This window comes from Xenopus tropicalis, chromosome 7 (assembly GCF_000004195.4).
Source record: "Xenopus tropicalis strain Nigerian chromosome 7, UCB_Xtro_10.0, whole genome shotgun sequence".
Classification (NCBI taxonomy): Eukaryota; Metazoa; Chordata; class Amphibia; order Anura; family Pipidae; genus Xenopus; species Xenopus tropicalis.
In genome coordinates, this window is record NC_030683.2 from 95,688,615 (window position 1) to 95,716,296 (window position 27,682).

Genomic DNA, 27,682 nt, shown 5'->3' on the forward strand with positions numbered 1-27,682 from the left:
ATACTTTGATACACTTTGATGCTTAGCATATCATACTCCATTTTAGAAATGTATCTCCATTTTGTAACAGCAACCACCAAGCCTTGAACATCCCATAATAGTTGCAAGGGCACAGCTTGCACCTTACAAAATATAAGCCTCGAAAAACAACTTAATCTTATCTACGCATTGACGCAACTTCTACTCCTTGTGTCCTCCTTACAATTCCTGTCCCGTATTAGCCATCATCGAAGGCCATCTCTGAAGATAATGAAATAGACCATCTTCGTTCTAAAGCTAATGTTATAATGATTTCTTTGTGTCTGCACTTACACAAGGGGTATAAATACTATGAGCACGTAAGAATAAACTGAACAAGTTTGAACTTCCATTTGGTTGTGTCCTTCTTGTTCCCGTATATACATCTTTGTCCTGGCAGGAGGTCTCCCACGGATTACTAAATTTACAGTCTGCGGTAAGGAACCCTAATACACATCCAGCTTGCTTGACTGCTGAGCATTGTTTTAGATGTAAATAACAACACATATGTCTTTGTTTTCAATGTGGCTTTAATAACATAACCAGACAGGTCAGCATGACTGCAGTAATCCAGTCCAACCAGGTAGTATACATTAGAGTTAGTAACCAGCTACTGCCTAAAAGTATTAAGTCATAAACCCAGCTGGCTGGTTTACATGAGTGTGAGGCACAGGGTAGCCTGGAACCTGCAAGTGTCTGTATTCTCTGAAATTCATGCTTTTATTGTTGTTATTGCTTGGATACATGGTGCTGGACAGAACACGGGGTGCTACACCAAATCGCACAGTGCTATATGCAGAGGTGGGAGGCTGCTTGTAAGAAGCAGAATAAAGACTTTTGTGATCTTCCGAAAACTGTTCTCTCCATTGTTTTTCCTTTGCTTGGAAAAGACCAAAGTTTGTAGGAGGATCTGAAGGCAAAGAACAAAGAATATGTAAGTCTATATTTCTCTAAAGCATTCCTTTGTTATTGATATGTAATGTAGTTCTAAATAAACACAATGAAATATGTGCAAGTAAAAACCATGTTTGATGGGGCCTGGGGCCAAACAGTCAAATTATAATGGCGGCAATCGGTTCGTGGACCACATCAACGAGCCGATGCATTCCCTGATCCAACTTAATATTTTAACCTGCCCGATTGATACCTGGCCAATTTCAGGCCAGATATCAGTCGGGCATGCCCCTCGTTCCTGCCCCTACACGGGCCGATAAGCTGCCAAATCGGTCCAAGGGACCGATATCAGCAGCGACAATCGGCCTGTGTATGGCCACCTTAACTGGAGTCCCAAGCCAGACTTGGATTTCTTAATATTAAGTGCCATTCTGATATCTACTGGGAGCTGCTATCTTGTTCCCTTCCCTTTGTTCTGCTGATCTGCTGCTGGGGGGAAAGGGAGGGGGTGATATCACTCCAAGTTGCAGCTCAGCAGTAAAGTGTGACTGAAGTTTATCAGAGCACAGGTCACATGGCTGCCATGGAAAATGCCCCGGTGACATGCACCCTGGAAAATGAAGAATATGGCTGGCCCCATGTGAAACCTCTATTAACTGATGCGTTTTGAGGGAAAAAAAACATGTTTTCCCATGACAGTATTGCTTCAATGAAGCTTGGGAGAATGTCTATGTTACTACTATTTTGGTTGGAATTCAAGATCACTTACAATGCATACCATGCTGTAGAGTTGATACACTTGATCCCTTGGTAATTGGAAATATATATAATAGGGCACAGTGAACTACTGCCAGTTAACAGTCATTAAATCCATTTTTTCATCTGTGCTCAAACATAGATACACAGCCACATACACTACATTTAAATGATTTGAACAAGATTATCACATACTTATTACCTGCAGTGGGATAATCAGACTGTTCTGGAACCCAGGCTAGACGGTTGCCATCGTAGCTACGAAGAGTGGGCAGTTTGGATTTGCCAGATCTTAAATAATGATCATCATAAAGTGATACTAGATGTTTATGTTTAGGCTCTCCATGATGTGAAAGTAAATGGCATTTTGGCAAGCCCTAAAACACAAATGATGCAACAAAAATTATTTTTAGATAAATTCTGATTTTGCTGGAATTATAAAGGGAAGGCAATTTCTAAATAGACAAATAGTCAACTCACAATAGAAAATAGTTGTAAAGGAAGTTATCAAACATCAGCTTATTCTAGTATAAAACTAAAAAGAACAAACTATGGAGATGGACATGATACAAGTCAATATCTATGCCGGACGATTAGGATCTCACTCAAAAGGTAAATGTTCAGCAAGTCAATGATCCCAAACACCAAGCTACTAGATAACACCAAGCTGCTAAATAACAAAAATTGCGTCCTACGGTGTTCCTATCAAAGCCCATATCTCAGTCCAAGTAAGAATTTTGTCTCACTGTTTGAAAGCATCATCCAATAAACCTGAACAACCTGGAATTTTCTTATAAGAATGGGGCAAAATCAGTCCCACACAGTGTGTACAGTCGGCACATTTTTATTTTGTTTACTCACCTCCAGTTTTTTCACAATTGATCGGGTGAAAATCCGATCTGGCTTGCTGTCTGGAAAACTGACAAAGTCGATATTGTAGCAACTGTCCTGCTTTGGTTGGTATCTTGTCCTAAACTAGAAATTAGCACAATTTAACTGAAATAAAATTCATTTAGCATTATTATAAACCTAAAGAAGAACTGCAATGTTTTTCTTGTACTGGGATTTCAAACAAGCTGAACAGATACTATGAAAGGTAATAGAGCTAGACTGCCCAACTGCAGAAAACTGTGCCACAACATGAAAAGTGTTTGCTGGTCTAAATAAAGACTTTTTTAGTCAACTACCATTAGGCATATGAGTTTGTTGATTCTTTGAGGAGCCTACCTAAAGGGAAGGGATTGCAATGGTTTTAGTGGTACAGTGGTTTCTGTTGCTGTCTTGCAGTGGTGTCTTCCTGGGTTTCATTGTGACTTGGGCACAATTCATATTTTCTGCCAATGGCTGAAATGGCTTTACCCCCACACTCCAAAACCCACCTATGCAAGTTTGCTCACAATCACCCTAGTGTGTGTGGCAGGGAATTTAGTTTGCAAGACAGGTGGGGCCTGATATAAATGATAACATAATGAATAATAATATTTCTCTTGTTTTATTTCCAACCACAATGGGGCTGCTAACATTTCCAGACTTTATAAGAAATCACACACAGTATGAAAACGCTGTTTTGCATCATCTATATAGTTTTTTGGCATTTATAACCATTGTACAACAGATAATGGGGAAGATCAATTGCATGACCCAACAGCCGATTAAGCAGATAATAGGTCAGTCTGGCAATACTGGTGATAAAACAATGTACAACTAAAACCCAAGATCATATGAATAGTTGTCCATATGACTCAACAGTACTCAGAATTAAATAATCCATTCAGTCCAGGATTGCTTACATGCAAGTACAGAACATAATAAGTGTACGTGATGTATCTTTGTGTGTTGTATAATACAAATACATTAAAGTGACACTGATATGCTATGAAAGATAGGAATAGTGCTGATATGAGTTTAACAGCTTTTTTGAGAAATAATACTATGTTATTTAAGTAGTACAGGACATGATAAAGCTAGAGAACTGCATGACATGAGATGAGAGAAGGGGGAGATTATGAAGAGAAGATAGAGTAGAGAATACGAAGAGAGAGGATCGAGAATACACATATTTGCTCATTTACTTACATAGGTGCTAACGTGCACAGCTTGAAATATACTGTAGAGACAACATCTGGGAGGAGCGCACCATACAATTTACAATAATAAATAAATATTAATAAATTAGGGTGCCCACTGTGGGGGGCTACATGGACATCTCAACTTAATATTACACACAAATAAAAAAAATTAATATGGCACGCCATCAAAGAATACCAAGGATGTTTTATTACATAGAAAAATATATAGTCCAATGCCTGATGTATATATTGCATGTGTCCCTGACAAAGGCTCTACAAGATAAAAATGGCAAATTGTGTTAAGCTACAGTATATATTTTCTGATGCAATAAAACATACTAAATATTAATCTTTGATTGAGAGTCCTGTTTATATAATTTAGTGTTTCTAGCTTCTTTAAATGTGCAGTAGGCTGGTCACAATGAACTGCTGACTAGTTGCTATTGACAACAGCACTTTAGCATGTATACACTCTCACCAAACAGCGCAAAATCAGGGTCAAACTTAAAAAAGAATTCAATTTTACAGGGTTTTTAAAGGTCTGATGAAAATATTGATTCATGGGTAAGTATTTCATAATTTCTACCTTTCTATTTACCCATAGCTTTAATGGAGGCATTACTGACACAGCTTGCAGCTATAGCCAAAGTTATTGTTAGAGTCTCTCTGGTTAGTCCTGACCATCCATATCACCAGCCATTGCCCCGTACTGAACTATAATCCTTTCAAAAAGAAGTCAGAAATTATTTTAAGCAGACTTAAGGTATGGAGATCCAAATTACAGAAAGATCTCTCATACAGAAAATGCCAAGTACTGAGCATTCTGGATAACAGGCAAGATTTGGTGATCAATAAGGATTTATATGGTGTTATTTAACAAATTTGCTAAATGTTCTAGTAACGTACATCAACAAATCAAATGTGGTTAATATGTGCTATTTTTGATCAGTTGCTATGGTTTCATAGACTTTGTGACTTTTATCATGTTGCCCCCAAAACTGTGCAAGTGCAAGAGGCTGAAGGGATAGAATTTTTAGAAATTGCTCAATGCAATTAATACAGTCCAAACAAAGAATGCAGCTTGCCTCGTATCCAGATATATTGCACAGAAATATATAGTTTTGAGTTTGAACGTGTTTATCCCTGTGATAATAATACCTTTCTCCTTTCTTCTACCCAGTTTCCAATAAGAACTTTGTCGGAGTATTTCGGTTCTATTTTCCATCCTGAATAATGATCCATAACTGGCTTTTGGCTGCCTCACTTGGAGTCGTGTGTTTATAGCAAATAGTTGCTTCTATGTGATCACATTTCCCTGCTGTGCCTACAGTCTCAGTGTTTACTGTTGCTATGGAAACCACTAGTAAGGATTCTGGCTTGTTCCATTCACCAATAGAGTTCCTCTGCACTTTTCACATACAAAACAATGGAAATGAATATTTACCTGCATCCCACAGCTTTTCATTCAGGCAATTCATCAATAGTTTGAAGTTAATTTTAGTGTAAATTGCATTCATTGGCTGTATTTAACTACAAATACAAACCAATATTCATATGCCATATGAAATATATTATTTACAGCAATTTTTCTATTCAGGAATGGGACCTGTTCTCTAGAATGCTCGGGCCCTGGGGCTTTCCAGATAAGGCATTTTGCTGTAATTTGGATCATACCAATACCTTCCATCTGCTAAAAATCCATTTAAACATTAAACGAGCCTCCAATAAGGATTAATTATTTCTTAGTTGGGATCAAGTAAAATGTACTGTTTTATTATAACTGAGAAAGAGGAAATTGGTTTTTAAAATGTGAATTATTTGCTTAAAATGGAGTCTATTGCAGATGGCGACCCCTTAATTCAGTGCCTCTGGATAATGGGTTTCCAGATAATGGATCCTATACCGGTATTATTTTTTAGAGTCATTAGTGCAGCACACATTTGGTCTGCCCAGACTAGAACAGAATCAGTTCTCTTGCAGCTATTGATAGGTCCAGTGGTGTAACTGCCATACAGCAGACCCTGTGGCTGCAGGGGAACCCAGACTACAGGGTCTGCTCCATGGTAGTTCCCCTCCCAGGCCCTTCTGGCCACCCGCCACATACAAGTGAACAAGCAGGTGGCCAGCTGTGCAGCCATGGGGCTACTGCCTTAGGGTGCTTGTCAGGCTCCCTAAAAGATTAGGGTGTATGTCCCCTTCTAATTACATAATCGAATAGGACTTTGGGAAATCTTATTCAAGGGCACTTTCCACTTTCCATTTCATATGGTGCCTTGAGTCAGTTAGGATGTGCTACACAGTGAAAACAGCTTCTTGTAGCCCCAGGTGCCTGCTGTACCCTCTGCCTGGGTAGGTAAATCTATAGTCACACACATCAGTTCCCCTCTGAATAGGGGTGTGTGGGCCTACCATAGGGTCATTGCTAAGTTTATTGAATTTAGATTTTGTTTAGAATATTGTGTAATGAATGCAGTTGAGCCCTTGACCTGGGGTTGTTTAATAAGGGTATTGTTAAGGCTCCAGTAATAGATAGTTGAGGAAAGTACAGCTATTAAGCTAGAAAAGGTCAGTGTTGCTGGGAAATGATCTGACCATGGGAAGTTCAGACTTTTGGAAGTAAAAATGTGTAGGGGAGTAGGACTTGGATCAAGAAACAGTCAATATGGAAATGTACTTTGTGGGGATATAAGAAGAATGTATAATTTTTATCCCTTTGGGTTATATTCCCTCCAGCTATTTGCTAACCCTGTTTCCAGATTGTGTAGTGAGGAATGTCTTGGCTACACTTATATGACCCCCATTATCACCATCTCTATGTTTCAATATTTTGTTTAGAAAATATATTTGAGACATGCTGGTGCATAACAGCAGAAAACCATTGAGGGAGTGTCCGGAAGCATTCCTACCAACAGAAGTGCCCATTTCCGCTTAAGAATGTTCTTTCCTGATTAGATAGGGTATTCCTTTTTCAAAGCAGATCATCAGCCCCTAATCTTTTTGGGAGCACAGGCCATGAAATAGGGGGTATTAAGGGTTGTAACTTTACTAAAAGCTAGATTAGCAAACATAGTGCATATAGGGAGTATTACCAAAGACTTAGGGGCACATTTACTAATCCACGAACGGACCGAAAGCGCCCGAATGCTTTTTTTTTGTAATGATCTGTGTTTTTGCGACTTTTTCGTCGCCGTTGCGATTTTTTGAATTTTGCGCGACTATTTCGTCGCTGTTACTACTTTATCGTATATTTTACAATTTGCTCAATACGAAAAAATCGCGACAGCGATGAAAAAGTCGCGCAAAATACGATAAAGTTGTGAAGGCGGCGAAAAAATCGCGCAAAATATGAAAAAACCGTGACGGCGACGAAAAAGTGCCAAAATTTCATTTCCAATCTGATTTTTTCCCATTCGGGATTCGGATTCGTGGATTAGTAAATGTGCCCCTTAGGGTTGTCGTGTTTTATTCATGTGCACATTACTTACCTTTGAGACTTCTTATTCTTTTAAAAGCATTGATTATTTTCCTATAATGATTTTTTGGATTTGTATGATCACCATATGGACCACTTAGTTAGATAGTTAGATATGGTTACTAAACATTTAAACAACCAGGCTTTTTGGATAATTATTCTTGTTTTAATCAATAAGGCTACATGGTGTTCATCGTTTGTAACCGGACTGTGGATGTAAGAGAATTCCATTGCAGTTATAAAAGTCTGCTGGATATGATAATCATCATGCAATTTCCATAGCAACCAGCAAGAAGTGAAAAGCACGGGGTGCAAGACTGGCTGAGCTTTTAGGTTCAGAATGTAACACTGGTGAGCATAGGCCAGGTTGTACTTAACACCAGCCATAGGGCAGGGCCCAAGTACAGGGCCCTGTTGCAGCCTGCATTTGCCACCCTTAACCAGCGTATCTAAATAATGTGCAAGTTGGGGGGGGGCACACCTACACGGCTCACACCCACCCTACCCTCATATATGCATTGCTGCCAAACACATTATATTCCTCTCAGCTTGTCCTTCTTACTAGTGCTGCCAGCTGTCTGGTTTTGACCTGAACAGACCGGTTTTCCTAAGGGCTGTACGGGTTAAACCGGCTGCCTGACCGGTTTTCCAAATTATTGATTCTGGGCAGGACTCTGCAGTGACTAATGCAGCAAGCCCCAATCACCAGTCACTGGGGCTCATTTATCAACATTTGCCCATGGGCAGTAACCCATAGCAACTAATCAGTGATTACCTTTTCTCAGCCAGCTGCAGGTAGAACAATGAGTGTAACAATTTGATTGGTTGCCATGGGTAACTGCCCATGGGCAAGTTTGCCCACTGTTGATTAATGACCCCCACTGTGTCCAAGTCCTACCCCCTAAAATCACTGCCCCACCCACTAAACATCACCACCCCTGGTGTCACCCCCGACAATGTCACTCACCCTCCTCCTGCCCAGGCTTTCATACCCCCTAAAGGTGTATTACTACCAGAGTTATAAACAGACTTTTGTGCAGTAGATGGCAGCACCTATTTGTGCTTATGTATATAAATATGTTTGACCTAAAAAGTGATTTTTACTAATAACTATGAACCCAGATGGAGACATTATGGCTCAATTATGAAACATTACTATGCAAAAAGTCATGGTAAAGGTTTTTCATAGTATTTATCACATCAACAACTGAGCAATTTTGGAACCGCTAACAGACCTTAAGCATTCTTAATATAACTAGTAATGCTATCAACCGCAAGTTTCCCAGAAGGAAAAGAAAGGCTTCCATTGTCAAAGAAACTGACAATCCCATGGAATCCATCTTGAACATGGTACCAGGTTACAGGAACCCCATTACTTTCAAGTCTCTTTTTATATAGCAGTCCATCATCACGCAGTACATCAAACTCGCATGTCAATATATAAGCTTTGGGTTGGAGGTGAATAACAGAATCCTCTGCAAGCAATGGGGAACACGTTGCCTCCAAAACATTTTTTACTTCTTCAATAACTTCTTCGGTTTGTGAGGACATGATGCGGGGCTTGTACCCTCTGGCTTTAAATTCATCTGGAATATTTTCTGCACTCAACCACTTCCTGTACTTCATCTTTGTTTCAACAGGTATATGGTCGCCATCCAACATCTCCTCTAGCACGTTCAAATCATCACATATATAGTTCAACATATAGAAGACAGCACGTTCTCTGTACAAAATTGGAACAGCCCGGTTCTGTTGATATGAAGGTAAATCAAAGTCAATCATCTGAACGGCTGGGTATATTAGCACCTGAGCCAATGGTTTTGGAAGGTTGGTCTTGTTTACGAGAGACTGACAAACCGCAGCAGTAAGATTTCCCCCTGCGCTGTCACCGGCTATTATAACTGAGGAAGGGTCAACACCATATTCCTGTGCTGTTTCTAGGAAGTGGACTGTAGCATTGAGACAGTCCTCAAATCCTGCTGGGTAGCGGTGTTCTGGAGTCAAACGGTAACTACAAAAGATAAAGATGTACATATATTAAATTAAAATGCACATAACTTGTTGGCACTATATCATTAGAATGATGATGGCCCATGAGTAGGAAAGGTTGGGGTCCCCTGCTGTAATCTGTTCCTTCAAAAAGCATGAATAAATACCATTTTTATATGCTGAAATACAGCTGCAAAACAGTTCTTCTCTTTCTGCATCATTTGAAATCCTGGCAGGGAAGGAGGGACTAAAACATTGATGTTACAAATTGTAACAACTTCTTACAGACATGTTCCAGCATGCAGGAACTACATAACCCACAATGCATTGCACTGTGATGTTCATTTTCTTGTTGAACTCACATGTGCAGGGAATTGGGAGGATTGCAGGCTGGAGGCAGACTGAGGACAGTCGACTATTACATTTTTTTGGAGTCTCAAATTAGTCAGCTAGATCAGCAAGGAACAGGGAACAGGCATAGGTAACTGTTCAAAACCATATTATTACATTAAAAATCATGAAAAGGCTGCATGTTTTTATTTGATATATATTGCAAAGTTGCATAAAATTATGTTTACTTTTCAAAAAGCTCAAGTTAAATTCATTTATTTGGGTTAATCTTTATACAAGGACTAGCAAATGCCAGGCCTTAAGCACCTTATGTCCAGGTATTAGGTCAAGCTTCAGTTAAAAACAGGTCATTCAGGCTAATTACTCTTGACATCATGAGAACTCAAGCAGAGATATGTTTAAATCCTGACCTAATGAGACTCATGGTTCCTGGAGCTGAACTGAGCGCTGTAAAACTAAGCAGCTAATGACACAAAATTCATGTGCTTTCTGCCCAGAGATTGCACAGTATCAAACAAGGCACAGGTGGAGACAGAGTTTGTCTTGGTTATAAAATATATAAAATATACAGTATAACTATATAATTTATAATTTTTTTGGCTGCCAATGTCTGTGACCCCAATTTAAAAGTTGTAAAAATGTAGAAGAAGGCAAATAATTTAACTATAAAAATGTAACTATAAAAAAGAAATAATGAAGACTTATTGCAAAGTTGCTAGGAATGGGACATTCTATGATATACTTAACATTAACATAAAGGCAAACGACCCCTTTATATTAACTTATAGGAACATTATGGGAGGCAATTGGCTCAGCGAGCCACGATACCACCATTATATCATTAGTGGTAGAACATATGCATATGTCATGAAAGACCAAATAGGCAACACTACAACAACAATTACAGTGGTATTATCTTCTATTATTTTCCTTTTGAAATTGTAGAAAGTAATTTGAATTGTTATAACGTTTTAAGACACTAAGTAAAATAAGGACCAATATAAGGTTAGAGGCAAAAATCTCTTATTGTTCTATAAAATGAGCTGTGTGCAGTATTAATAAATGATTTTAATAGGGTTGCCACCTTTGTTTGGTGGATGGTCCGGGACAGTGGTGCAGACAGGTGATGTCAGGGGTGGAGTTGATGACATTGGTGGAGTGGTCATTAAGTGGGTGGGACTATAATGCTGCAGCATATCATTGGCTGAGTTGCCAGCAGCAATCAGAGCAGAGTCCTGTTAGACAACTGAAATCAGGACAGGCAGTTTTGAACTGGGAAGCCCATGCTAAACGATGGGGCGGTGTGGAGCAATTGTCCACCTTTCTGTCAACCTTGAAAATGTTCTGAATCACCCTGTGTGCCTATGCCCTAATTATGACTCTCTGTTCAAAATAAAGATTTAAAAATTAACAGAGGGAGAGCACAGATAAATACAGAGTGAATAGAAAACATGCTATGGCTCAATGTTTTCATAGCCTTTATCACACCTGAACAGCTGAATATTTTTGAAATATAAATCCAGTTTTAAATGTGTCTTTATTTGCACTGTGTGAGTAGTAAATACATAAGGTTTCATAAAGCTATAAAAACAATATAAAAAAATAGGGAATCCTATTAAAAACACTACTGTGTGTTTTATTGACAGTCTCCAAGTTACTTGAAGTGCATATGTCTCTATAGGCATGTCTGTCCTAGGAAAATGTTGAAAAAGACATGTCTGTTCTAGGAAATTTTGAAAAAGGGCACAAACACCTTGGGTGTCAACGTTTTAGGGGCATCATGCTGCCAGCAAGCCAATAATAATAGTAAAAAAAACATCCCCAGGGTAACTCCCTTTTTCCCATTACAAGTGATAGTGTCAGCAGGGTGGAAGCAGGGCAAGAAACAATGGCGGTGGGGATTTGATATATACAATTGGGCCTAAAGTTACACTAAATACAAATCCGTCCCTGATTAAAGATGCAGTGCATACCCATAAGTGGGTGAGGGTTTGTGAATTAGGGGTGTAGCAAGGGTGGATGGGGCAGGGGGTTACAAACTATGTTCTTGTTGACCCAAAGTCCTTCTTTCTCTCTTGCTCCTTTATATATGTTTTTAGACATTAAAATGACTTACCCAACTGAGACAACAACTGTTTCTGTTTCCTTGGAGATGTAGCGACATAAAATATCATATGTGTCTGTAAAAAAAAAAAAATAAATGATGTCAAAATGGTAACCAAACTGAAAACTGGTTAAGAGTAACCACACCTATTCAATTTATCAGTAAGCATTCAACCTTAATTCATGGGTTTGACCCTGTCTGGCCCTACAGGACTACAATTTAAGCCCACCAGGGAAGTTAATTATCAGTGCAAAACTTAAGGAATCATAGCAATGTATGGAGTTTTTTTTAAGCCCCGGTGAAACATTTAACCCCCAAATTCCAGCTAAATAGCGCCCACTGCTATCAGGTGTAAGATTTTGTGCCAGATACCATAAGAGCAAAGATTTGCACTGGGGAAAACACACAAATGGACACAACATCCAACTGCAAGAGTAGGTGGGAATATTGACATATACGCCCATCAACTGTTTACATTTTTACAAGTGGCACAATATTAAAGGTCAAACATAACAAAGAAACCCAGAAGTCAGAAAAGTGTTAACTAGTTCATTTATGCATTTACGGTAAGTTGATTTGTTCTCTTACCAATGCTTCCAAACATCCAGCCTCCTCCATGAAGGAACATAACTCCTTTCCTCCCACCAGCGGATGGCGATCTTGGTTGGTAGACTCTTACAGGCACTTTTTCAAATTGATGGTCTTTGATGAAAAGTTTTGGATCCTCTCCCAGCTTTTTTACCATCAGTTGCTCCCTTACGTAACGAATAAAGCCAAGCTGATTGCATAGTCCTAGGTTATGAAATATCCTCCCCTGTTTAAGCAGAAAAAAGATGTATTGCCTGACGGTTACACCATTTTAGAAATGCAAATACATTTTTAAAGGGCAAGCAACACACAACAAATGTTTAAACTACATGTACATGGCTTTTCTTACCAACCCAGAGGTACAAAAGCCCTATGAGACTCATGAGCTATAATTACTAAATTGACTCCTGTAGCTCCATTATGTTAAACAGCCCCTTCACAGTTGCAGGGGGCATTGTACATATTCTGTTTTAATCTGTTGGACTGGGTGCCCCTGAATGCCAAAAAGCACACTTTGAATGTGAACAAATGGCATGGTGCCATGCAAACACATCATTAATGTATGGAGCTTAAAGGTAAACTATACCCCTAGAAAATAATATTTAACTAATAGTTTATGTCATATTAAATGTCCCAAAATCTTACCAAACTGAAATATATATGTCAGTAAATATTGCTCTTTTACATCTTTTATCTTGAGCCAATATTTTTTATGGTTTGTGTGTTCCCTCAGAGATCACCTGACAGGTAATAATGCAGCTCTAAATGCAACAGGAAGAAGTGACTTATGTGACCTAACATGTGTGCCCTTGGTTTCTTTGTGTGCACTGTGAATATGAACCCAGAGGGCGGCCCCTAGTACCTGAAATAGCAATTTTTCTATTTAGGATTACCCAATACTACTACTAAATAATACTAATAATACTACTACTAAATACTACTAAAAAAGTATATTTTTATGAAAATGATTTCTATAGATGAAGCAGGGCTTTACATATAAGCTCTTTTATGCAATATATTTTAATCAGATATTTGGGGTTATAGTTTTCCTTTAATTGCTTCCTGGCCCCTTTTCCTCAAAGCTCAAATGGACACCATGGGTGTAAGGTACAATATTCTATCCTAATGCTTTGTGGGGCTTTACTTGCCCTGCATATATTGCTCCTATGCCTCCTATTTATAACGCAAACCATGTATAATAAGAAAGGAAAACGGAATATGTATACAAAAAATTTACACGGTGTATGCTGTTATATGTTATATATAATTCCCTGCCCCAGTAGAGCTTACACTCTAATGTCCCTATCACATTCACACACACACAGTAGGGTGTTCTATCAGGAGCCAATTAACTTGAACATATGTGGTCCATGTGTTCCATACATGGAAGCAAAACCATGCATATCAAACAAACACTTCGGCCAAAATGTTCTGGAACACAGAGAGGATGTGTCCCCTTGTTCTTGTTTCCTGTTGGGACTCCCACATTTACTCATACATGCACACACACATGCACATACATTGAACGCATATGATCATAGCAGACGCATATGCTTTATACCATATTATATATAATAATATATTGTAACTATTATTCCACACAATAAACATACTTTAAACTATGACCTTGGAAAGAGATATTTCTTACCACAAATTATATGTGTAGGAAAAGCTACCCATAAAATTGAAGCCAAGTTTTTTGTTGCACCATTTTGGTCAGTGTTGTCACTTACTCAAACTTAGCTTGCTAGATCTTCTCAGATACTTCCCTGTCATTGTTCTGATTAAGCTTGTTTAGGTTATGTACTTTGGAGCCTTTTAGACTCTATCTGCCCACAAAAACCTGCCGGCACATTGCCAGCAGTTATCTACCACATTGTAATAATGGTTTTTGGTTCTTAACCTTGCCAAAGTCCTCTACCATATATGACTGATGGTGTGACTGGAAACATAACACTGTAGAGAAGAGAACTGCCGCATTACCATTAGAGCCACAAGTAAACTCATGTGCATGGGCGTCCGCAGAAAATTTTCCAAGGGGGGGCAAGTAAGCTAGCATCATCCTGCAACAGATAAATATATATATATTTTTTTTTTTTTGCAGGATGATACTAGGGGAGGCTAAATATGGCCCATACACAGACTGACCTACAGCTAATGTGACACTTAGTGGATTCACTGCTGACGTAAAAAGTTAACCTCCCAACTACCTCTTGCCGTTCCCACTGACTCCCAGGGATACTGTACAAAAGTGCGGGTGGGGGTGCTTTTTTTTTTACCCTAAAATGTTTAGTATTAGTAGTAAAAGTATTCATACGCGCACTTCTGTTAGGGGATCTGCAAACATTTGTGTTTGGGATCAGTTAGCTTAAAGGGGTAGTTCGCATTCGAATTCACTTTTATTTTTAATGGTTTTTCAGTTATTTAGCTTTTTGTTCAGCAGCTCTCCATTTGGTATTTCAGCAGCTATCTGGTTGCTAGGGTCTTATTTACCCTAGCAACCAGGTAGTGATTTAAACAAGAGATGGGAATATGAATAGTTAAGGGGCCTACTTGGAAAAATAAGTAATACAAAATTATAATAATAATAAAATTGTAGCCTCGCAGAGCAATATTTTTTGGCCCCCATTTGAAATCTGTATAGAGGCAGAAGAGAAAGGCAAATTATTCAAAAAAATTAATTAGGAAGACCAATTGCAAAGTTGCTAGGAATAGGCCATTTTATAACATACTAAAGGTTAACTTAAAAGTGAACCACCCCTTTAGATGTGTTTATGTTAGTTTTATAGCAAGAAAGGCAGTGGGTACTGACTCCCCATTATATACAGTGAGATGCAGTCTGTATTTACAAACCCAGCACATTATATGCCATGAGGAGCAGTGGGTACTGATGGCAGATATTCAGGCCCTGGCACTATAACACTGGCACGGATACACAACATTGGCCCCACTGTAACTTACTATAAATGAACAAAACAATGACAAAAAAAAAAAAAAAAATAGTAAGTGCAAAAAACAACAACACATATATAAACACACAATGAGCTTTTTCAGAGGGAAAGAGTTAACTTACCCTCCATGTGTTAGGGTAGGGGATAGATTATAAATTAAACAATTTAATGTCAGCTAGTGATTCTTTAGAACTGTATAGTACCTGTGGGATGAAAACTGCAGCAAAAGTTGAGAGTTGGTTCTCAGGTAAAGTTACAGCTGCAGATTCATCTTTTCAGTCTTTATTTCTGTTTCCAGTTTGCAAAATCTCCCGATCCCTGTGTGCATCTGTGCTCTGATTGGTCAATTTTACTGTCTGTCAAGGAAGCTGTGCTCTGATTGGTGAATCCACAAGAAGAAAGATCCAATCGGAGCACAGCAAAAACGGGCTTGAGGGGAAAGTGCAGAAACGGAGTAAGGTTTTTGGTTTTTTTGCTACTTTTCCAGGGGGGGGCAAGTGCCCCCTCTTGCCCCCTTCTGTGGACGCCCATGCTCATGTGTTACCATTGTATGTCACCTGTTTCACCTTGCCTATTCATGATAAGAAAACAAAAAAGATACAATCATATGATGTAAGCTTGAAGCTTTAGAGAATTGTTTTGTTTAAGTACTACTACTCAAAGTCAAGCAAACAGAACACTGCTGATCTTGTTCCCAAGTCAGTTATCTGCACTACAGTAGTGCAAACAAGCAAACGCAATAACAAGCAGGTGCAGCTCAATTTGCAATTCGTTTTCATTTTTTTTTTTTTTTGTGCTTTTTCAGTTATTTGTTTTTTTTCTCAGTAGCTCTCTAGTTTGGAATTTCAGCAGCTATCCAGTTGCTAGGGTCTTGTTTACTTTAGCAACCAGGTAGTGGTTTGAATGAGAGAGTGGAATATGAAGAGGGGAGGGCCTGAATTTCACCTATGGGTGAAGACACACAAAGCTACTTAGTAATGGCTACTTCTCATGGCTACTAAATGCCAGAAAATACCCTGCCATAGACAATACCGAAAATTGTCTCTGCTAAAACACATGTAGAGACAATTATCAGTAAATCAGCCTTATCTATTTTTGTAGCCGTGACAAGTAGCTGCTACTAGAAGCTCCATGTATCTTCACCCTAAAATTGCTTAAGAGCTAAGACACATGCGGCAACTAATCCGCTCAGCAAAAAACTGTGCGTGATTACTTGCAGTGACTTATACATTAAATTATAATAAATTTTGTTTCTGCCCAATATAATAAAGGTGAAAATAATGAATTTGTGGCATATCTTGTACAATTTATTACATGTATTTACAGTCCAATCCATCTAAGATAGGTCAGAATCCCATGGAAAAATGCTGAGTTGCACCAACATAGCACAGCTTCAGCCATACAGAACATTACTGTACATAATTCTGAGCCAGTCAAATCCAGGATTGCCTGAGGCCCTGCTCACACAATTATAAGGTAAATATTTCATATATCATTAAACTAGCAATTTTTTTTTTTTTAAACTCTTCTAAACCTGTGCAGTAAAGCAATTAGCCAATTCTTTACATTTTCAACTAAAGGCAGCCATACACAGGCTGAGTCTGACCACTCACAATATCTGACAGATTGGATGCAGTAAGAGGGGCCATACACAGTATGCCAAACCTTCTGTTATTCCACTCATTCAGACCAAACAATACAGAGAGCAGCAGTCAATATAGCACTGTCTGACTGTTATGAGCAGATAGGGTGTTTTTTTGCTAATTACTGTGTCTAGGAAATTGGTAAAAAAAGGAGACAGAACCTTAGGGGGGCAGAAATGTAGACAGTCCAGTGGAGCCCCAAGTGACGTATGTGAAATGTGAAATAGGATATCTTCCTGGCATTACAGGCCCTAAAAAGATATTGCTGGAGGGTTACACCAGTTCTTAATACACCAATACTACTTGCATGTAACACTGAAAAACCCAGAACACTCGATTTTCCCACTAGACTAGCCAGTCTGTAAGTTATCAGGTATAGGATCTTTGTGTTACTGCATTTGCTCTTTGTACACTTTCATGTCTCTCAGCCATACAGGCATGAAAAACAGGACATTTGAGTTCAGGCCTTATGCTTTCAAACACCACACCCTGCTATGCTCTTTCACATCACTAATGCAAAATACACTGAAAAATGTTGCTGGAATCTCCAGCAGTGTATATCTTCCTGCATCTCAATTTGAACCGAAAAGCTAAGACATTACACCTTATAGGGTCACATTCATGAAAGTACGAGCTCGAATCCTGAAATGGGGAAAAATTGGGATTAGATACGAAAATTTCTGATGATAGCAAATATCATGAAAATGCTTACAAAAAAATCGGAACAGTCGCGATAATATCGTATTGGCGATCCGAAATTTTTGCATCGATCGTAAACGGCGGGAAAACCTTTCCGACTTTGATCCTTCAGTGCATGATTTTGGAAGCCTCCCATAGGACTCAATGGCACTCTGCAGCTCCAACCTGGCCCAAGGAAAGGCACGATACCGAAGCTTGAATGAATCTGAAACTTTCGTACTCGGCGCGAAAATCCGATTTTGTCGCAAAGTACGAAAAAAGTTGCGCAAAGTACGAAAAAGTCGCTGAAAGGTCAACTACCATCATGAGAGATAATCCCCTACCTATCAGGATTGCGGTATTATATGCAGGGCTGTATTTATATATAGGCCCTTGTGTGACAATATGATAAATAGAATTTTGTTAAAATGAAAAAATACCTCCCCAGCTGTCACCAGAGACTTGCTAAATCCGTGGCAGAGCTGGGTGGGTGAGGGCTACCTGGCCCACTGTAGAGCACTGGCAAAAATGATTACATGATTAATGTGAGCATGAACAGTTTGATGCCTTTGCTAGCACTGTTAGAATGGCCGACAAGGCATACATGCTCAGATAGTCAGCCAGTATAGTAAACACTTCAAACTGAAAATTGTTTTATGGTGGGTGGTCATACATTGGCCCACTGTGTATGCCCTCCTCCTAACTGGCCAACAGGATGAAAGGATGGAGAAAGTACTAGAGGCTACACACACTATGGCTGCCTTGCTATTTTCCCATCCCAAGGATTTGAACAGCAGGAAATGAAGAAAAGGCACCATGGCCAAAATATTGCATCAGCGGATGAAATTTTTTTACACTTCCCCCATTCTACTGAAAATTGGCGGGGCATCATGCACAAACCAATAATCATATGAAATGAAATTTTGCACAATATGTTGGTGTTGTATTTGGCCAACTTTAGACTAATGGCACTTGGGGAGTTTTAACCATTGCTGCCAACAAAGTGCCCTATGAGACACACAAGAGTGTGACAGATGGACTTTACCATAAAAAAAAGCTCGAGCAAGTGATTTGTTGAGATGTCCACCTGTCCCCATTTCATGCATGGCAGTGTTGGTCAAAATACCTCATGTGCCGCTAGCCTTAATATACCGCTACCTTCATCGTTGCCCCTTTAAGCACATTTCAGCAGAAGATTTCCAGCAGCAGTTATGCAGAATTCATGTGATAAATAAAACCAAGAATGAAAGTTAAACGACCTTCTGGAACAAGAGGTTAACATTAAAATATAAAGCCACAAAAAAGCAAGCGAAGCATAGCGTGCATTTCTAATCAGAATAAACAAGCCGAGAGCCCTTCACATGTATGTAAACTGTGCTCTCAGCAAAAGTAAATGCTCAGCAAATAAACACTGGGAAGTGTGTACATGGGAACATTCTAAGTGAAAGTTTCCCTATGACACTGCAATAAGAAAACAGCAAACAGTTTAGAAGACACAGACACTCACTCGGTGTTCAGCAAAAGTACTTACCAAAACTGCAATGCCAATCATAATGGCATGGATTATACGAAGTTTCCCAGGACATGCCACCCCTGGGGGGATTTGTGAGTTGGATAATTCAAAATAAATGACTCCCGCAAATATTAATATACAAAGGGAAAAAATAACTGCAAGAAAAAGCACCAGCAAAGGAAAAGCTAGCCCCATTTTGTCAATGCAGGCTGCAATGCAAAGCAGCACTTTTGACTTTCAGCTGACTGCACCGGTTCTTCCTGGTCTCCAGCTTCTTCCTATGGGTGATCAACAGACTTGTGGGAGTGCCAGCACTCACTGCTCAGATAACACACCCTCTTAAATATATAGTATTTCTTCTGATAACAGCTGCTATGTGCCAGTCTAGATATGGCCTCTCTCTCTTTTTACTGATTAGACCTTACATAAATTTGTTAATAATGAGCACAATTAGGTGTAAAAAGGCACATAAGTTTGCACCCATTAAAATTCCATACACATAGTGGTTGTGCCCTAATTGCCTTCTGTCTAGCACCAATGCACAAACTATACCTACTAAGGTGAATGAGGCCTAGGCACACCTCTATTTTGCCATTAGTGCAATTGCTTGCTTAATAACAAGCTCATGGGCAAAAAATACTACAAAACTGTGGGTAAACAGTGTGCCAAATTGCTTTTTCACTGGCTAAAATCAGAGGCATTTTAGTCAGGAAGCAATATGAAAATCTTGCCTCAGACAGCAATTATTATTTTCTTAACTAGAAATTCACGTTTTATACAGGTGTGGGATCTATTATCCAGAATGCTCTGGACCTGGGGTTTTCCACAAAAGGGATCTTTCTGTAATTTGGATCTCCATACCTTAAGTTTGCTAAAAAAAATCATTTAAATAATGAATAAACCCAATAGCATTGTTTTGCCTCCAATAAGGATTAATAATATCTTAGTTGGGATCAAGTACATGGTACTGTTTTATTATTACAGAGAAAAAGGAAATAATTTTCAAAAATTAGTTATTTGCTTATAATGGAGTCTATGGGAGACGACCATTTCATTATTCGGAACTTACTGGATAATGGGTTTCCAGATAACAGGTCCCATACATGTATTGCAACCACCCCCCTCACCCTGCTCCAATCTGGGCTTACTGATGGCCTTATATGATGGCCTTATATGGTGGCCACATGCAACAATCCAGCATGTTCAAGGTAATTTATTCAATCATAGCATATAGCCAGATTGTAAAACTGACAAATTAACTAACTGCAATCTTAGAAATAGATGTGCACTTTACCCTTAGAATCTGAAGCAAATGGTTGTACATTTACAGTGACACATAACTAAGATACATGATAAGTGTTTTTGCATCCAATGTATTTTTTTAGCTGTTTCTGCAAGTGGACTTCATTTTTACAGGTGATAAGCACAACTATATCTCCATTGTATGCAATAATCATATACTGACATAACTATATAGCTATTGTTTTTTTTTTTTATTTCTGTCAGTTTGTTGGATGGGGCAGTTGGTGATATCACAGATCTAAATATTAAGGTAGTATTTATGCAAAGCACCATTCCAGTTTGGGCACAGTATATAAAGGAAAATGTCCTTTTGCATCTGTAAATTAAATCCATTGTTGTTCTTGGTGCTTTGCCGTTTGCAGATAATGACTGAGCCAATGAGCAGAAGTTCCCTGGGCTCCCTTTATCAAGTGGCATTTGGAAACATGTTGTGCAGAATAGAGCAATAAATGCACCTATGCAAGGAATGTCCTGCGATTGAGTCTTTTTGTTCCTACAAATTTCAATGATGAAATAAGTAATACTTTTTATAAAGAAATAAGCAAAACCTTTTTTAGGGCTGTGGCAGTTGCCCGCGACAAGTCTCCCCATCTGCCACAGCCCTTAATGTCACTTGACCAAGTGCTTGAGTCAGAAATCGCCCCGTGAGCCATTACCCAAAGGAGCAGGGAAGGTACTGCAGGGTGGGAAAAGTAAATAAGTACATAAAGTAAGTAAAAAAAAAAAAAAGGTCAAGAGGCACAAATTCATGAAGGTCAGCTCTCACACACCCTCTCTTTTCCTACTGATCTTTAAAAAGGCAAACACTTCCAGATAAAAGTATTACCAGTTCTGGTACAATCAGGAAAAGATCTTCCTGAACTAACACCACATTCTGTTTTCTCTATGGATTAACATTTTACTTGCGTTTAACTAAACTCTAACATGAAGGGTAACCACTTCCATCCCTTAATGTAATAAACTAAAACCTTAAAAGTCTACAATGAAATGTTATTAGAATGATTTAAATTGTGATGTGATATGAGATATCCATCTTTTGTAAAACATGTCTGCAAATCAGGGATTTGGTCACACATACATACAAATGCAGGTATGGAATCTGTTATCTGGAAACCCATTTTCCAGAAAGTTCTGAATAACAGGAAGGCCATCTCACATAGATTCCATTTTAATCAAATAATTCGATTTTTTTTAAAATTATTTCCTTTTTCTCTGTAACAATAAAACAGTACCTTGTACTTGGTCCCAACTAAGATATAATTAAACCTTATTGGAAGCAAAAAAAATCCTATTGGGTTTATTTAATGTTTTTTTGCTTGTTTTTCTATGACATGGCGAACCAAATTATAGAAAAACCCAGGTCCTAAGTGTTCTGGATAACAGGTCCCCTATCTGTATTTCTAAATTTGTTTTCTTGAAGAAACCAGTCAGAAATGGCTACCCCAAACCAGGACATGTGCCAAGAGCACCATTTTGAAAGCTTTTCTGCCTAAAACTATGCCCTCAGATCTGTCCTTTGATTATTTAGGTGCTGCTAGTTCTCACAACAGGTGCCCAGAATATTCATGAGAGCAGGCAATGATGCAGAAGGGGACAGTATGGCAATATGAAAAAACAGCCCTATCAATAAAAAAGGAACAGGTAGAAGTCAAGAGAATGAAGGTTCAGTGGCAGATTACAGAGATATCAGGACTCACTGGGCTGCCTACTGCTGGTAAGAAATTCTTCTAACTATGGCTAATTTTGACTTTCATTGTTCAGGTTACAGAGCTGGATTTTCTGTAGGCCGCCACATCAGGTATGAACCAGATGAATTCAGAAATGCTTGACCTCATTTTAAAAGAAAGTAAAACAAACAAAAAAAAAAAAGAATAAAAATAATCTTCTTAATGTGCTTGTGTTGAGGACAGCTTGCACTAGCCACTGTATATAAGAAGGTGGAATGTGCTTATAGTTCATTTCTTTGCATTCTTTGGGGATTTCATTAAACAAAGAGCAATCTGTGTTTAAACCCAAATTAAAATATTTTATGAGATTTATTTATTCCCTATAAAGACTTTTCTTTCAAAGAAGAAAAATCAGTTTCTTCTTTTGCTTGTGACTTTAAAATGTTAAATATTCACTTGTATGAAACAGCGACAAATAATATTTACCTTTATACTGCATCAAATACAGGTTTATCTAGAATGCTCGGTATGAAGTTTTCTGGATTAGGGGTAATTTGGATTACCATACCTGAAGTCTGCTAAAAATCATTTAAACATTTAATAAACCTAATAGGATTGTTTTGCCTCCAATAAGGATTAATTATATTTTAGTTGAGATCAAGTACAAGGTAATGTTTTATTATTACATAAAAAAGGAATAATTTTTAAAAATCTGATTTATTGAATTAAAATGGAGTCACCAGGAGATGGCCTTTCCATAATTCAGAGTGGAGTTTTCGGATAAGGGATCCCATACCTGTACAAGACTCATAGTAAATGTGGTGGACCAGTCAGTAGAAGCCTATAATACACAAAAGCCACAAATAACCAGTAATTCTTATGTATAAGTAGTGCTTAGTGATGTCATCAGTTATAATCTACACTTTGGGGGTTATATAATAAAGACACTAAATTTGCCCAGGAGCAGTAACCCATAGCAATGAACCAGCAGGTAGAATTTACTACCATGTTTAAAAGCAAACATCTTATTGGCTGCTATGGGTTACTGCTACTGGCCAAACTTTTATTACATATGGTGGTAAGTGTCACATGAAGGGGCGCTCCTGCCCTAAGGCAAGGTAAGAACTCTGCCTCAGGAGGCAGCACTCTACAACTTACCTAGGCCAGCAAAAAGCAGCTCCTGGAAAAATTCAGCTTTTCTACCTCCTTAGGGTGATGCAGGAGCAAGAATTTTTGGTTTCTTTTAATTTTCTAGTGCAGAGAGTGCTACTGCAATGTGCCCAGGCCTGGACTGGCAATCTGTGGGTTCTGGCAAATGCCAAGAGGGGCTGTTGTAAAATGCCATAGACAGTCACTATTTAGTGGGCCGGTGGGGGCAGATTGAGCCTGGAAATGTAAGTGTGGAAGGATGAGGGGGGGTGTCATCGAGAAAGCTGCCTCAGGGCTTGACTCAATGAAACATGTGTAAAAAATGATGTACTGTCTACTTTAAAATATCTAGAGCTACATGATATGTATACACTGACATTTTACATTTAACAATAGGATGGATGGCATTCCCTATATACATGGCAAGGTTAGGAGTCTGTGGTTCATCCTATATGAATACCAAATATATATATTCCAGGCTAAAATACAATGTAGCATGTCCCAACAATTATCATTTATTTCTGTTCTTTTTTCCTTCTACAAGGTTAGGCCATTTATTAAGAGCTTAGGGATCTGTAGATAGTATCTAAGAATTAGCAGAAAGAGTGGTTGAATTCACAGATTGGGCGCAGGTAGCACAAACAAATTCGCCAGTTTATTGTCACGTACCCAGTGAACAGAGAAGAAGAAAAATGGGAACAAGAAATGCCATAACATCAAGCATCTTTGGGTAAAGAATTTATCAGACAGGGATCTCACAGAACCAGTGAAGAAAGTCTTAGCCAAGGGACTAAACTTTGCGGTGGCCCCACGGTATGTCCCAATGGTGGACTTCATCACAGCCACAGAATCTTCCATCCACAACAATAAGATACCAGTGGATGAGGCAACATTCAGTTGAAAGTATCAGCAGCCCTAGCTAATGCTAAAGCTCCCCCTTCCAACCTAAGTTTGCAGGAGAGGAGGGCTCTGACATCGCTTTCCAAGGACTCAAGTGTCGCATAAGAAAGCCCTGGACACATTCAAGGGAACAACACCAAGTCAACGGTTTAAATAAGCGGATGACATGTGGGTCACAATTAAGGCATGTGTGGTTCCAGTCCTCAGTGAAGACAAAAACTCGGTGGACAAAAACATCAAGTTCAGAAAGTAAAAAGACAGCAAACTGGCATTTTTGGACTGTGCAATAGTGTCAAAGAGAGGGGAACCTGGATATATGTGGTAGAGTGACCCAACAAATGAGAGAAAATGTGAGTTTTCCCTTTAAGTTCACCATAGTGGGAGATGTAGACTTTAAGGGAGATGTTGATAAACAGAGAAGGTTTCCTCTGTTTAAAGGGTTTTGCTGTCTGGCCCTGGAAGCTATATTCTGGAACGAACAAGCGGACCAGGCAATCCATTCCAGTAGTGCAGCTCGCATATTGGAGCTTACTTTCCACTGGAAGGCTGTGCTATGGAAAAGTATATAATTGTATGGAAAGGTGTGTAAAGGTCTCTCAGAGCAGGGAGGTAACCTGTCTGTGTTTTAGGACTCACCGAAGGGTTGGGGGTGCTTCCTGCCACTGCAAGGAGCAGAGGGAGACTTGACTTAACAAGCTGCCAAGAGACTGAGCCAGGAGGCTGAGCAAATCCCCCAGAAATGTTGTAAGTACAGGGGTGACCCCAAACATTTGTGTTTTCTCACTGGAAGTCCACAAGAGGCCCAGATTAGTGAGGGAACTCATCTAATGTGTGAATGTAGCGCCCAGAGGGCAGGATTTATTTTTATGATTTATGTTTTGTACACTGAAATGGGAACCCCTGTGTTAAATAAACTGCCTTAAGCTAAGAAAGTGTCTGTCATGGATCCGACTAGTTTACAGTACCCACAATGGGCATTTATCAAAACAAAATCAAAGTCAGGCAAAAAGACCAGACCAACACACAGAGGGGAGATGCTGTGACATCAGAAAAACTTGTGAATTTTTAACAAACATCGCATTCCCGTGTTTTTCAAACCCAGCAGCACCCTGAGATGGAAGTTGGTGCACCCTAAAGACCCTACACCACAGGACATGAAAAGTAATGTGGTCTGTGCTGTCCAGTAATGAAGAGTGCTCAGACACTGGGGAAACAAAACAACCGCACTGTAAGAGAATGGGCCAACATAGGAGGCAAACGCCTCAGGACAAGACTCAGCAGTTTATCCACACCTCAAGGAAAAGGGACACTGCTTTGAGGACAGTAACATGCTTATTTTGTACTGAGAAGACAGATGGTTTGAAAGAGGCCATTTATGTCAGACTGGAAGAACCATCCCTGAACAGAGGAGAGGCCTGCAACACTGCTTGTCATCAACATACAATGCCGCTTTGACATCCTTACCCTGGCAGTTTCACAACAATTCACAATCCCAGTCATGTACTTGGAAAGATTAACACCTGCATCAATGAGAAGAATGGCACCATTGTGACTGGATCATACTTTGTCACACCTGTGAGTTTCAGCCAAGACCTGACTGAATAGGTTTAATGGAACCATTGTGATTGGATGTCTGTGACTGTTCTACCCTCAATGGATTAAATGCCACTCATTTGAACTGAAGAAGGATTAGTGGTGAAACATTTTCAAGAAAACTCAGAAAAGTTGTTTTAGGCTTAATTCTACTAGATACTGTATTGCTTGCAGCAGTAGACAGTGTGGCTTGTATCTCAATACAATAAACCAGTGCTGTCCAACTGGCGGCCCGCGACCCCCCTCTGTGTGGCCCCCCACCTGTCTGGCTGCTTTGATGGCTTACTCTTGTGTAAGCTTTAAATTGTATCAGTACTGTGATTAACTGCCCCCCCTGCATGGTTCTCACCTCAGGCTGTAATCAGGCTGTATTGTTTAAATATGTAATCCCCTGTACTGTTCACACCTTTTAATCTCTGCATTGTTCACCCCCTGCAGTGTTCACACCTACTGGTCAGGCTGTAATCCATTGTTCCCCTGTTCACACCTCAGGAGCAGTAGAAACCCACAAATAATCCCTGCACATTACAAAAAGAACATATACTGAGGTGGTACTGCAATTAAAAAGTTTTTTAATATATAGTTATTGTGCAGACTGTAGGAGCAGTGCCAGCATTGTGTCACTGTAGGCTGCCTGTGTGTGCCATACACACAGGCAGCATAGGGCAAGCAGAGTATAGCACACACAGGCAGGGTAGGGCAGGCAGAGTATGGCACACACAGGCCAAGTAGGGCACAAACCAGCCAAGAATGGCACACACAGTGAAAGTATGGCACACACAGGCAGGGTAGGGAAGGCAGAGTATGGCACACACAAAGGCAGGGTAGGGCAGGCAGAGTATGGCACACAGGCAGGGTAGGGCAGGCAGAGTATGGCAGGTTTTTGCTGTACTACAACCATTAATATGGGTATGGTCATGTGATAACATGGGTGTGGTTTCAAGTGGGTGCGGTTTCAAAAAGGGGAGTGGTCAAAACTGGCTTCCATTATCGGCCCTCCACCATGTAGGTCGGAAAAATTCCGGCCCTCGGTACAACAGAAGTTGGACAGCACTGCAATAAACAATGGCCGCAGTTCTGTTATACAACAAACTTGGCTTGGCACTAGTAACACAATTCAACCTTCTGTACCATATAGGTAGAGAATATACAAACTGGTACAAGTAAGGTATCATACAGAATGATGGAGATGCCCACAAAAGCTAAGTCTGGCAATGATGTACTGTAGGTACTATAGGCAGGGGAAGTGTCATTCTACCAGTAACATTGTACCTACATTTCCAGGTTTAAGGTTATGCTATGGGATAAATGTATAGTCCAGCAAATGCAGTAAAAGGGTTAAAATACAATACACAGGAAAATTCTACTGCACTCTTTTTATATAAAAGCAGACATTTCAAGTGTATCACAAACATGATTGCTATTTTGGAAAACAAGGCCAATCAGCAAGCATGGTACAGGTATAGGACTTGTTATGCAGAATGCTTTGGACCTGTGGTTTTCTGGATAAGGGATCTTTCTATAATCTGGATCACCATACTTTAAATCAGATAAAACAAATCACTTAAACATTAAATAAACCCAATAGGATTGTTTTGTATCCAGTAAGGATTAATTATATCTTAGCTGGGATCAAGCAGAGGGTACTGTTTTATTATTACAGAGAAAAAGGAAATCATTTACAAAATTTGAATTATTTGATTAAAATTGAGTCTAGAAGAGATGGCCTTCCTGTAATTCGGATAATGGGTTTCAGGATAACGGATTTTATACCTGTATTGAACAAAGGTTAGTGATCATTCTGTATTATTCAGTTTTTATTTAATATGTAGATATTACCTTATTACACATTGTTGGTATTGGGGTATATGGCCAGCACACTATCTCCAGTGAAAAGCAAGTCCAGAATACCTGCTGCTGTACCAGAAGAACAAAACTGGGCTTGTGGGAATAGGGGAAATGAAAACAGAACTGCAATATGTATTGACCATAATGCTGTATAATTCCATCTGATATAAAAAAAGACATCCATGTATTTTTTTTCT

The 27,682-nt window shown here is 39.2% G+C and overlaps 2 protein-coding genes across 2 annotated transcripts; both read right to left on the bottom strand.

Moving 5' to 3' along the window:
* Window positions 1–530: 530 nt before the first annotated feature.
* On the bottom strand, window positions 531–5,485 carry c1orf158 (chromosome 1 open reading frame 158). Its single transcript, XM_002937470.4, has 4 exons — window positions 4,896–5,485; window positions 2,530–2,643; window positions 1,871–2,045; window positions 531–928 (listed from the first exon to the last, which is right to left on the bottom strand). Exons 1-4 carry the CDS (start codon window positions 4,977–4,979, stop codon window positions 645–647), a joined length of 657 nt encoding a protein of 218 aa, XP_002937516.1. The 5' UTR covers window positions 4,980–5,485; the 3' UTR covers window positions 531–644.
* Window positions 5,486–8,376: 2,891 nt separating this feature from the next.
* aadacl3 (arylacetamide deacetylase like 3) lies at window positions 8,377–19,322 on the bottom strand. Its single transcript, XM_002937459.5, has 4 exons — window positions 19,045–19,322; window positions 12,242–12,467; window positions 11,666–11,729; window positions 8,377–9,220 (listed from the first exon to the last, which is right to left on the bottom strand). The coding sequence occupies exons 1-4, from the start codon at window positions 19,219–19,221 to the stop codon at window positions 8,446–8,448; spliced, it is 1,242 nt and encodes a 413-aa protein (XP_002937505.2). The 5' UTR covers window positions 19,222–19,322; the 3' UTR covers window positions 8,377–8,445.
* Window positions 19,323–27,682: the final 8,360 nt, after the last annotated feature.

Bases quoted from the DNA above. Each gene is read 5' to 3' on its own strand.
- aadacl3 (XM_002937459.5), bottom strand. From the start codon at position 19,221: ATGGGGCTAGCTTTTCCTTTGCTGGTGCTTTTTCTTGCAGTTATTTTT. The intron at 12,468-19,044 runs GTAAGTACTTTT...CTGCTTAAACAG, and splicing joins TGATTGGCATTGCAGTTTTG to GGGAGGATATTTCATAACCT. The intron at 11,730-12,241 runs GTAAGAGAACAA...TTTTTTTTACAG, and splicing joins CTGGATGTTTGGAAGCATTG to ACACATATGATATTTTATGT.
- c1orf158 (XM_002937470.4), bottom strand. From the start codon at position 4,979: ATGGATCATTATTCAGGATGGAAAATAGAACCGAAATACTCCGACAAA. The intron at 2,046-2,529 runs GTGAGTAAACAA...TTTGTGTTTTAG, and splicing joins CAATTGTGAAAAAACTGGAG to GGCTTGCCAAAATGCCATTT. The intron at 929-1,870 runs GTAATAAGTATG...CTTTGCCTTCAG, and splicing joins GTCTGATTATCCCACTGCAG to ATCCTCCTACAAACTTTGGT.